We start from the raw sequence: 13,158 nt of genomic DNA, 5'->3' as shown, positions 1-13,158 counted from the left end.
GTTAAGCTTCAAATAGTAATCAACACCTATTCAGGTCCTAATCAGGCTTCAGGTGATTGACAGTTAACTGTCACACAGTCAGTTGAGTCAGCTACCTTACCAACCAGTGGGAATTCAGTGTAGAGGGGAAAAGGTGCTCTTTGCATTTTTCTTTGCTATCCAACTTCTTAAATCTTCAGAGAGTGATCTCGCCCTGCTGCAGCAGTAGAGGCTACAAGGGAGAGAAATGACTGCTAAGTAGTGGGAAGGACAAGTAAGTATTTACTACAATCATTGCTTATAGTTTAAGGTCTTTTTGTGGTTTATAGTTTGTATATTCTGTGGTAAAGAGAATCAGGAAAGAAGGACCCTAGCGTAGTTGATTTGAAAGGTTTAATTTAAAGGGATAAGTCATGGCAGGAGAGCTCAAAGCCGTGGTGTGCTCCATGTGGGAATCCAGGAACATTTCCAGTGCCCGGGACCAGCATGTGTGCAGGAGGTGTGTCCAGCTGCAGCTCCTGGAAGCTTGGGTTTCAGAGCTGGAATGGGGGCTGGGGACACTGTGGAGCATCCGCGAGTTTGAGAGCATCGTAGATAGTACCTTTAGAGAGGTGGTCACACCACAGCTGAAGCGATTGAGGAAGGAAGGGAATTGGTGACCACCAGGCAGTTCAAGAGAAACAGGCAGGTAGTTCAGGAGTCCCCTGGGTCCTGCTTGCAAATCGGTACTCCATTTGGGAGGCTGATGAGGGCACTGATGCCTCTAGGGAGGGCAGACAGAGCCAAGCTTCTGGCATCACAAGCAGTCTCTCTGTACAGGAAGAGAGGAAGAGCAATGGTAATAGGGGATTCTATAGTGAGGGGAACAGATGGGCGATACTGTGGTTGTCAACATGACTCCAGGATGGTGTGTTGCCTCCCTGGTGCCAGGGACTGGGATGGCACTGAATGGCTGCACTGCATCCTGAAGGGGGGGGGCGGTGATAAGGCAGAGATCATGGTACATGTTGGTACCAATGACATAGGTAGAAAGAGGGATGAGGTCTTGCATCAAGAATTCAGGGAGTTATGCAGTAGACTAAAAAGCAAGACCTCTTGGGTTGTAATGTCTGGATTAGTCCCAGTGCCATGTGCTAGTGAGCTCAGAAATAGGAGAATAGCGCAGATGAATACGTGGCTTAAGAATTGGTGCAGGAGGGAGGGTTTTAGATTCCTGGATCACTGGAACTGTTTCTTGGGAAGGTGGGACCTATACAAGTGGGATGGTCTACATCTGAACCAGAGCGGGACTGACGTCCTTGCGGACGTGTTTGCTGGTGCTGTTAGGAGGAGTTTAAACTAATCAAAAGGGGAGGATGCACAGAATGTTAGCAGAATAGGGACACATCATAATACAGTAAAACAATCAAGTCAGAGGGAGTATAGCTGCATTAAGTTTCAAGAAAGTAAGGCAAGGCTGGATGGCCTCTACTTTAATGCCAGGAGTATTACAGGTAAAATGATAAGTTAAGGGTGAAGATGTGAAGATTGACACATGGAATTGTGATCTAGTAGCCATCACTGAGACGTGGTTGAGGGAGGAGTAGGATTGGCAGCTCAACATTTCGGGATATAGAATCTTCAGGCGATTCGGGGAGGGGGTAAAGGAGGAGGAGGCATTGCCTTATTAGTTAATGCAGTAAGGAGAGATGATATCTTGGAGGGGTCATCAAATGAAGCTTTGTGGGTCGAGCTTAGGGATAAAAAAGAGGCAGCCACATTGTTAGGTGTTTATTATAGACGCCCAGATAGTCAGCGGGAAATTGAGAAGCAAATATGTGCACAATTTGCGGAGGTGTGTAAAAATAATTACAATTATATTATAAGGGTAATTATATTAGGTGATTTCAACTTTCCCAACATTAATTGGGATAGACAGAGTGTTAAGGGTTTGGATGGTGTGGATTTATCGAAATGTGTACAGGAGAACTTTTTAGGTCAATATGTAGAGGGTCCAACAAGGGACGGCGCAGTGTTGGACCTAATTCTGGGGAATGAAGCCGGACGGGTGGCTGAGCTGGTGGTGGGGGACCACTTTAGTGATAGCGACCACAGCATGGTACAATTTAAGCTTGTAATGGACAAAGAAATAGACAAGTTGCAAAAATATGCTTTGGATTGGGGGAGAGTGGATCTTAGTAAAATAAGACAGGATCTGGCCAAGGCAGACTGGGAACAGCTACTTGTGGGGAAATCTACAGAGGAGCAGTGGGGGGCATTCAAAAAGGAAATGGGGAAGGTACAGGCTCAACATGTTCCCTCTAGGGTGATAGAAAGGAGTAACAAGCCCAGAGAACCATGGATGACCAGAGATATTCAGGATACGATGAGAAGGAAAAGAGAGGCTTTTAGCAGGTACAAGGGAAGCAAATCAGAGGAGGCATTAGTGGAGAACAGAAAGTGCAGGGTGGAGCTTAAGAAAGCAATTAGGAGAGCAAAGAGGGGATATTAGAAAGCTCTGGCTGGTAAAAGTAGGGAAAATCCCAAGATATTCTATAAGTATATCAATGGGAAGAGGATAATCAGGGAAAGAGTAGGGCCCATAAGGGACCAGGGGGGCAATCTATGGGTGGAGCCAGATGACATCGGTAGAGTGTTGAACGAATACTTCACAGCCCTCTTCACTCAAGAGAATGAGGATGAAGGTATCGAACTCTGGGAGAGAGATAACGAGGTTCTTGAGCAAATTGATATAGGGATTAACAAGGTATTGGAGATGTTGGCAAGCTTAAAAGTGGACAAATCTCTAGGTCCGGATGATTTGTGTCCCAGACTGCTGAGGGAGGCAAGGGAGGAGATCGCAGGGGCTCTGACCCAAATTTTTAATTCCTCTCTGGCCACAGGGGAGGTGCCAGAGCACTGGAGAACAACTAATGTGGTTCCACTATTTAAGAAGGGTTGTAGGGATATGCCAGGGAACTACAGGCCAGTGTGTTTCACATCAGTGATAGGGAAACTATTGGAGAAAATTCTGAAGGAGAGAATCTATCTCCACTTGGAGAGGTAAGGTTTAATCAGGGATAGTCAGCATGGCTTTGTCGGAGGGAGATCATGCCTAACAAATTTGATTGAATTTTTTGAGGAGGCGACCAGGTGTGTAGATGAGAGTAGTGCCGTTGATGTCGTTTCCATGGATTTCAGCAAAGCCTTTGACAAGGTCCCAAATGGCAGACTTATAAAGAAGGCAAATGCACATGGGATACAGGGTAATTTGATAAGGTGGATTCAGAATTGGCTTATTTGTAGGAGACAGAGGGTGATGACAGAAGGATGCTTTCGTGACCGGAAGCCAGTGTCCAGTGACGTACCACAGGGATCTGTGCTGGGTCCCCTATTATTTGTCATTTATATAAATGACACAGATGACTATGTGAGGGGTAGGATTAGTAAGTTTGCGGATGACACCAAGATTGGCCGGGTGGTTAACAGTGAGGTTGAGTACCTTGGGCTACAGGAAGATATAGACATGATGGTCAAATGGGCAGATAAATGGCAGATGGAATTTAACCCTGAAAAGTGTGAGGTGATACACTTTGGAAGGAGTAATTTGACAAGGAAGTATTGAATGAACAGCATGACACTAGGAAGTTCTGGGGAACAAAGCGATCTTGGCACGTGTGTCCATAGATCTCTGAAGGCAGAGAGGCATGTTAGTGGGGTGGTGAAAAAGGCATATGGGACATTTGCCTTTATCAATCGAGGCATAGATTACAAAAGTAGGGAGGTCATACAGAACGTTGGTGAGGCCATAGCTGGAGTACTGTGTGCAGTTCTGGTCATCACATTATAGGAAGGATGTGATTGCACTGGAGGGGTTGCAGAGGAGATTCACCAGGATGTTGCCTGGGATGAAACATTTAAGTTATGATGAGAAGTTGGATAGACTTGGGTTGTTTTCATTGGAGCAGAGAAGACTGTGGGACTCAGAACCTCTTTGTGAGACCTACTGAACATGCAACATATAATGTTCCTTAGAAACCAAAAATCTGTTGATTTGTCTATAACATACTCAATGGTTGAGCATCCAGAGCCCTCCAGGGTAAACAGTTTCAAAACAATTAATAAAATCCAGAATTAAAGGCTAGTCTTAGTAATGGTGACCATGAAACTATCATCAATTGTCAGAAAAACCCTTTGTTTCACTGATGCACTTTAGGGAGGAGAATCTGTCACCCTTACTTGGTCTCGCTTATATGTGACTCCAGAGTCACATATCGAGGTGTACAAGATTATGAGGGGCATGGACAGGGTGGATAGGGAGCAGCTGTTCCCTTTAGTTGAAGGGTCAGTCACGAGGGGACACAAGGTCAAGGTAAGTGGCAAGAGGTTTAGGGGGGATGTGAGGAAAAACCTTTTTACCCAGAGGGTGGTGATGGTCTGGAATGCGCTGCCTGGGAGGGTGGTGGAGGTGGGTTGCCTCACGTCCTTTAAAAAGTACCTGGATGAGCACTTGGCACATCGTAACATTCAAGGCTATGGGCCAAGTGCTAGTAAATAGGATTAGGTAGGTAGGTCAGATGTTTCTCACATGTCGGTGCAGACTTGATGGGCCAAAAGGCCTCTTCTGCACTGTGTGATTCTATGATAAATTGACAAGAGGGATAATAATCCAAGGCAAAATGGGACAAGAAATAAAAGATGTCTTAAGGAGGCTTTTTTAAAAAAAAATTTCATGGGATATAGGTGTCACTGGCAAGGCCAGCATTTATTACCCATCCTTAATTGCACTTGAACTGAAAGGCTTGCTAGGCCATTTAAGAGGGCTGTTAAGATCAACCACATCGTTATGACTCTGGAGTCACATATAAGCGAGACCAAGTAAGGGTGACAGATTCTCCTCCCTAAAGTGCATCAGTGAAACAAAGGGTTTTTCTGACAATTGATGAGAGTTTCATGGTCACCATTACTAAGACTAGCCTTTAATTCTGGATTTTATTAATTGTTTTGAAACTGTTTACCCTGGAGGGCTCTGGATGCTCAACCATTGAGTATGTTATAGACAAATCAACAGATTTTTGGTTTCTAAGGAACATTATATGTTGCATGTTCAGTAGGTCTCACAAAGAGGTTCTGAGTCATATATATGCATAAAAATATACAGGATATAGCCCAATCTATGAGCTAACTCCATGCTTTCTTCTACACAAAATCTCTGTCCATTCCACAACTGACTCTAGTTTCAGGTCATGTGACTCTTTATATCATACTGTGGGCATTACTGATTCCAGTCCCACATTAACCCTTGCTATGCCAGATACTATTATACCACAATTAAGTGACATGGGATAGTGCCAGAAAGTGAAGTTGATGTTGAAGTTCAGCCAAGATCTGACTAAATAGTGCAGCAAACATGAGGGATCGAATGGGTTACTCATAACCCTATTTCTTACGTTCACTGCACCATGCATAACCCCTGGAAAAGATCTATATCAATGCCATTCCTTATCTGGATACTAAAAAGTGCCTGAGAGATTCACTCAGAAGTTGTGTGTTTGGGGAAGTGGATGGTTATGTCAGTATTCCTTCTTCTCAACTTTCCCCTGACAACTCTTAGTTCAGTAACTGATCATAGGGGCTATCAAAGGGAAAGAACCACCCTACCTAAGTGAGCACCGATTCCCAATTCAAATATTCAAACTAATGATCACCCAGATCACTTTGGATATAGATACAAGTCTAGGTAGTGAATGGAGTCAGTAGGGAACCCCTTAGCTGACTTTATCAGTCTTATGCCAGAGTTACTATGATGTAAATTGCTACATTTGATACTTAGGGTCAGAGTCATTATGACAGAAAAGGAGGCCAGTCTATGCCAGTTCTCCATATAGCAATCGAGTCAGTCTCTTTCCTCTGCTCTATTCCTGTAATCCTGCAAATACATTTCTCTCATGCATTTTCCTTTTGAAATCAGTGATCATCTCTGCTTCCACCAGCTTGATAGGCAGCGAGTTCTGGGTCATTCCCACTCACTATATAAAAAAGATTTTCCTCCCATCCCTCCTGTAATTTTTGCCTAATACCTTAAATCTGTGTACCCTAGTCCTTGCACTGTGAGCTGGAGGAAACAGCTTTTCTTTCTCTATTGTGTCTAAATCTGTCATCATCTTATACTCCTCTGTCAGATGCTCAATTGCATTGCTTCAAGGAGAATAGCTTCTCCAACATAACCTTGTAGTTAAATTCCCCCAATCTGTGGAACCACCCTGGTAAATTTCCTCTGCACCCTCTCAAGAGCTTTTCTAAAGTGTGATGACCAGAACTGGATGCAATACTCTAGCTGTGGCCTAACCAGATTCCTCAATTTGTCCTCTATTTATGGAGTCCAAGGTCCTATATGCTTTGCTAATTATTCTCTCAATATGTCAAGCTACCTTCATAAATATCTGTACATGAACTACCCCCACCACCTCACCCCTGCATACTCTTTAGAATTTGCCGTTAAGTCTATGTTGCCCAACTCTATCCCTTTTTCCAAACTGCATCATCTTATACTTTTCTATATTAAATTCCATCTGCCACTTGTCTGCCCATTCTGCTAGCCTATATATGTCCTTTTGCGGTCAGTTGGTATCATCCTAACTGTTTGCCATACTTCCAAATTTGGTATCATTGGCAAATTTTGAAATGTTACTGTTTATTCCTATATCACTTAGATCTATCAAGAAAAGCAGTGGTCCCAGCACTGAGTCTTGGGGAACACCAGTGTCGACCAGCCTTCATTCTGAAAACCAACTATTTCTCAGGACTTGCTGTTTTCTCTTCTTCAGCCAATTTATTGATACTGACACTCCTATTCCACAAACCTTAAATTTTGTTAACTTTCTCTGTTACTTCATCAAAGATCCAATTAGATTAGTCCTTTTACAAATCCGTGCTGCCTCTCCTTAATTACTTGAGCTGAACTAAGTATATGATTCTAAACACCAATTAATCCAATTTATATTTATGTTATTCTAAAAGATTCTTACCACCAGCAGGAGCAGAAAATAATCGGCCTACTTTGGAAACTGATCGTACACCATTCAGTAAGCTTCCGCCATCAATGGTCAATTGGGAAACATTAGTTCGATGAGGTTGCAAATTTATTTTACGCTCACTGTTCCGAGATGATAGGTCATTTCGAGAGTCACCTTAAAAAGGAAATTTAAATTTTGTGTCACTGTTTGCAATGCCCTGATCTTTACATGCTTTGTGACCAGAGTTACATTATATTTGTTTTATATAACTGGATTACTTATGAAAGTGTAAAATTGGCATCAAATGTAAAAATTGAGAAAAAAAATTTTTCTCCTCAAACTTAGGGCAGAATTTAATCGTGCCCGAGGGTGTGGGGAAAGAGGCAGGCAGGAGAACTTAATTGGGCAGGAGATGAAATGTGAAGTTCCCAATGTCAGGAAAAAGTCATCAAATTAATTTGTTTGGGGAAGGTTGCTGGAACAGGGGAGAGGAGGCTGAGATGCTTCTTGTGGTGTGGGGCATGGCTGTCCAAGGGAGGGTGCTGGCTGGACTAACAAGGGTTGTGGCTGACAGAGGCAGGGAACTGGATGACTGAGGGAAGGTCAAGGTTGAGCAAGGGCGTCTCAACCTAGACTGAAGAGATGTCAAGGGTAGTAGCGGGAAGATCAAGAGTGACTGAGGGAGAGTCAAGGGTCGTTGAGGGCAGGTCAAGGATGGAGGGAGGGTCGAGAATGAGGGTAGGCAGTTTGAGGGGGGTGGATCAGGTTGAGGGTGACAGATGAAAGATGGAGGGTAACTGAGAGTAGTTCAAGGGTGATAGTAGGAGGGTCAAGGAGATTGAGGAAAGGTAGAGGGTTTAGCTCATCAGTATTTTTAGAGGCTCAAACAGACAAGGAGAGGGACTTGGAGAGGATGGCCTTGGTCCATGCGCATCAAAGCACAGAAGGCCAACAAGGGGTGGTATCAGAGGGTGAGGCTGCTCAGGATGCAGACAACCAGGGGCCAATGCGATAATGAGCAATGGTACATCATTGATTGTTCTGAATGCAAAACATTCAAGTGGCTATGTCAGAGATGGCTGAGGCTGTCTAGGCTGGCACTGACCTGTCTGCCTGAATTAATGAAGACCTATTGCACCGTGGAATGGGAGGCAACCCAATTGCAGTAGCCTTGAGAGTCACCGTGGCATTGAATTTTTATGTCACCAGATTGTTCCAGGGCTCCACAGTGGACAAGTATGGCATCTCACAGGCAGCCATTCACAGGTCAGGATTTTCCAGCCCCATCGCGGCGGAACCTGCTGCAGGAGATTTGATGGCCCAGAATGTCCATTGGTTTTTGGCAGGGCTGGACAATCCCAGTGGCGGACAGGACCAGAAAATCCCTCCCAAAGATGCATCAGGGAGGTTACCAGTGCCCTGTTTAAAAGGGCTGAAAAGTTCATTAAATGCACAACCAATCTTGAGAGCCAGGTCGCCAGAGCTGTGGGCTTTGGGGCCATCGTACGTTTCCCCAAAGTACAAGGGGTCATAGACTGCACTCATATAGCGATCAGAGCTCTGTTGGAACTGCCAGCAGCATTCATTAACTGGAAAGGGTACTCCATCAAGGTGCAACGCGTCTGTGACCACAGCAAACAAATCATCTAGGTGTGTGCTTGGCTCGCAAGGGGCTCTCATGATTCTTACATGCTCTGTCACTCTTAGGTGCCACAGCTGCTTGAGGCCCCTGCACGAATGCAAGGATGGATATTGGGTGACAGGGGCTATCCATGAAAAACATGGCTCATAACACCTGTGTGGAATTTGCAAAGCCCTGAAGAGGACAGGTACAATGCTTCTTATGGCTCCACAAGGGCAATAATCGAACAGGCCACAGAATTGTTAAAGATGAAGTTCTGTTGCTAGCAGCGCTCAGGTGGAGTGCTGCAGTATGTGCCTCAGAAGGGTCCAGAATCATTGTGGTTTGCTGCTTATTGCTCACTTTCACACAGCATAGGGGTGAGGAGTTGCCAGTTGGGATGTTGGAGGTAACACACTTCCATGGATCAAGAGGAAGCAGACCTCTGATGGCCTCATTCCGACTCATTTCCAGTCAGAGTGAAGCCCCTAAAAGCCCTGATGGTCACCATCCTACACACATTGTCACCCAACTCACTAGTCTCCCTTCAGAACATCCCACAGTCCTGCGGCCTCTAACACCTAGAAGGGAAAGGACTGCAGGCATTTGGAAACTGCTCCACCACCTGTGCAGGGTCCCCTCAAAGCCACACACTCTCCTGACTTGGAACTAGATCACCCATTCCTCACTGCCACAGGATCAAGATCCTGGAGCAGTCTTCATTATAACACCGTGCAAGTTCTTGTTCCAGATGGAATGCAGTGGGTCCAGAGTTTGGCAAGACACCACTTTCTCAGGGGAAGTAAGGGAGTGCAAACATATGCCAGCTTGCTAGTGATGTACACATCCTAATAAAGAGGAAAGCATGAGAAGCACAAGAACATCTCATCATCAGTGGACATAGACATGCCACTACATCCTTGCCAACCCAAGAAATGAGATGTTACTAACTCTCCTTTACCCATAAATGATATCCACTTCTGATGCAAGCCATCATCTAGCTAACTAAGTCCCACCAACATGACAACTCACCACACATGAATAAAGTGAGCAGAAGTATATATTTACACATAACGCAAAAATTCCATTGAATTGTTGAACGCCTGTGCCACCATAAAATCTTATGTTTACACTCATTATGTCTTGGTGCAACCCCAACATCTGCAGCTGAGGTGGAGGAAGACTGCTGAGTGCTATGCCCCATTGCCTAAGATAACCTTAGCAGCCATCTTCTGCTAGGCTGAAGAGTGAGGGTCTCCTGTGTGGCAGAATTCATGGCTTGGATGGATTCCTCCATGGTCTGTGCAAGTTAGTGCATGGCCTCTGGCATTTCCGGCAGATGTTCTCTGCTTGTCCCTGCAGCTCCAGCAGGTTTTTTGTGGTCGTGACCAGAGGGCCGTCATGAGCATGGGGCTCACCATGGGCCTGGTCTCCAACAGTCCTCTGCCTATCAGGTCCCTCAATTGTCACAGCCTCCATAAGCTGCAGAAATTTGTCTGTGATGTGCTTACCAGATTGTGATCCTGAGCCTAATCGTGAGTTCGTGCCCCTTCCTTTTTCTTAAAGAAAAAGACATCCCTCTTTGAGGGTCTCTAGTAACTTCTTGGAGCTCCCTCCTCTTCTGTGAAGCAGTCAGATAATTGGTAGCTGCTATCAATCCATTTGATCTTGGCATCTATTTTAAGCTCACAATGTCAATTTGCAATCTCTTCCCGTTAATGCACTTTGTAGACTGAACATTTTCCCAAAGTGACTTGTTATCAATAAGACATTCGATAGGTACTGTTCCTGAATAACCTTTTCCATTTAAAACTTCTGCTAATATCTTTGATTTAAAGAATGCCACGTCTACTGCCTGAACAAAGGCGAGAGCCTCCACTGCTAATGTACTTTTTACAATTCTTCATATCTTTTTAGATCCCCATGTCAAAGGGCAGCATTTGCCTTTGTCCCCCCCCATGAGAAATATTATAAATCCTCCCGCGCTTGAAAATCCATCACATAGACTTGCATAAGACGCATCACTAAACACAATCAGTTTCATTTTTCTAAGATCACCCAAAGATGGGAATTTCAAAACACATTTCAAAACTGCTCCATTTTAAATTTTGTCAATTTTTTGTTTGCCCGAATGATTTCTTCAACCTTTGGATCATTCATTCTAGTGCTCAATTCCAAAACGTCAAAACTGACATCTGGCCTGAGTTGCCCAGTTAGACTTTTGAGTTCCTCTTTATCGGTTTCAGAGTTTCAGAAGCCGCTGTATCTTTCTGGGAGGCCCTACCATGGCTAACTGCAATGGGATTGATGTTCTCTAAATAGGATTGCTGATGTGAAAGGACGTGAGATCTGCTCTGCCTGATTTCCAATCCAATGTACTTAAACACACCAGAAGCCTGACTTCTAATTTTAAACTCCGTTCTGAGCCCATTAATGACAAATGTTTCAAATTCGCTACTACTACCCCACAAAAAAATCATCTACATGCATCATAAAGATGCCTGCAAGTTTGCCTCCATGGTGACAATAAAACATTGCTGGGTTGGCTTCCAGCTGAAGGCAGCCCAACTTTAACAAAACTGACCTCACTGAGAAATACCAAACTCTGGAGGCATCATTTAAACCATATACACATCTATTTAGCTTCCAAAGAATCCCTTCTGTGTTTGGCGCCTCTTTTGGTGGACAGAGAAAAACTTCCCTTTGAAGTTGGTGTCTCTGCAAAAAAGCAGCTTTAATACCAATGGACTTACATTCCAAAATATTTGCAGCTAATAGAGATAAAAAGATCTTCAGCATATCTTTCCCTGCTGTGGGTGAATCTACTCCTATATCCTGGTCATCCAATTTTTCTTCAAACCCTCATGCCACTAACCTGGCTTTACCTCTATAAGTCCCACCAGGAAGCACCTTTTCCATGCATATCCATCTATAAGATAGAGCTGGTTGTCCCCTATCTAGCACCTCTATGTATACCCCAAATTCTTTCCAACTATGTAGTTCTTGCTGTTTGGCATTCTTTATTAATTTGTCTAATTTGTTTGAAGCTACTAAGACTTCTCGATCACATGGGCTTCTGTTCCTTGTAGCGTTACCAGTCTGTGCCATATTCCTTAACCTTGTGAGGCTATGCCCTCTATCCTGCCTTCTATCATGCTCTGGGCTGTTACTATTTGATCTCCCTCTCCCATTTATAGATGTTCTTTCAACAGTTTGCGATCTCTTCCTAGAGGTATGTTCACTCCCAGACCCACTGTCTGAACTGATACCGCATTTCCTTGCCTTCCATTTTGTACTTCATGTTCCCAAAGGGTTAACCTTCTGTCCTTTATCTCGTACATTTAACTTGTTTTTATATTTTCCAGTGGCCTTCCCTACACTACCTATAATCGTCACATCCCGCCATTGATAGGTGCCTTCTGGCAAGTATGTAACTTTAGTGCCAGCTTTTGGCAGTTGTCCTCTGGGATAAATCACTTCATCTTCTTCGTCCAAATTACTGCCTTCATCTTCAGATACCCTGTCAACTTCAGCTACCTGGTCCTCACAATCATGCAACATATGGGTATGAGAATTACATGGTTCCTTGTCCCTTCCTACACTTTCCGAATCCGCAAATTTGTAGTCTGCACTAACTAACCTTGAGCAGTGTACCCAAATAGTCTGGTTCCCATGTTGTAAAATGACTGTTCTGCCATCTTAACCTATAATCTTTCCTGGGCCTTTCCACTTGTTAAGTCCTTCTCTCTTATACTATGGTTCTCTGATTGAAAATAGTTTCTGATGGTCATACATTGTGTCTTAGAGCTTGCTGACTTTAAGGAACACTCTTTTACTTGCATGTAGTACGTTTAAATGCTCAGAAAAGGTAGAGCTAGTCATAGAGATAAAAACAAAAAAACTGCGGATGCTGGAAATCCAAAACAAAAACAGAATTACCTGGAAAAACTCAGCAGGTCTGGCAGCATCGGCGGAGAAGAAAAGAGTTGACATTTCGAGTCCTCATGACCCTTCGACAGAACGAAGGGTCATGAGGACTCGAAACGTCAACTCTTTTCTTCTCCGCCGATGCTGCCAGACCTGCTGAGTTTTTTTTAGAGCTAATCATAGTTCCCTCCCAGGCTGGGGGTTAATCACTCAGGACTGAAGGAATTTTTGGGTTTCTACTAAAAAACCAACAGATAGGGACTGCAGCCCCAACCATCTGCAATGAATTCTTGGCATGGACAGCCCATGGTAGAGCTGATGTTAATTTACAGCTTTGTCTATCTGCAAATATTTTACAAAGCAACTGATTTATAACCGCGTGATTCCTTTCACACACACCATTACTAAAGGGGCATTCAGCTGCGATATTCATAACTATTACATTCATGTTTTTGCACATAACTCAGAACTCGTCGCTAGCAAATTCCGACCCACCCCCCACCAACATTATCAGTGAGGAATTTCACTGATGGCCCCAATCCGGTCCCTATCACTTATCCATTATCTGATCCACAATTATTTTCTTTTTTTTTACTGTATATGATTGCCGACCGGCTAAATGTTGTTGCCAAATCT

The 13,158-nt window shown here is 44.0% G+C and overlaps 1 protein-coding gene across 1 annotated transcript in view; it reads right to left on the bottom strand.

Annotated features, from left to right (window-relative positions):
• The window catches only part of cep126 (centrosomal protein 126), a 180,710-nt gene that overhangs the window by 39,663 nt on the left and 127,889 nt on the right, over positions 1-13,158 (bottom strand). Inside the window, exon 7 of the mRNA XM_041198710.1 lies at positions 6,987-7,148. Within this exon, the coding sequence (XP_041054644.1) occupies positions 6,987-7,148 (162 nt within the window). The remainder of the gene's footprint in view (positions 1-6,986; positions 7,149-13,158) is intronic.

The sequence above is a fragment of the Carcharodon carcharias genome, chromosome 11 (assembly GCF_017639515.1).
Source record: "Carcharodon carcharias isolate sCarCar2 chromosome 11, sCarCar2.pri, whole genome shotgun sequence".
In the NCBI taxonomy this organism is placed as follows: Eukaryota; Metazoa; Chordata; class Chondrichthyes; order Lamniformes; family Lamnidae; genus Carcharodon; species Carcharodon carcharias.
Note: the sequence above shows the minus strand (reverse complement) of the source record. Positions and strands in the feature narration are given on the sequence as shown.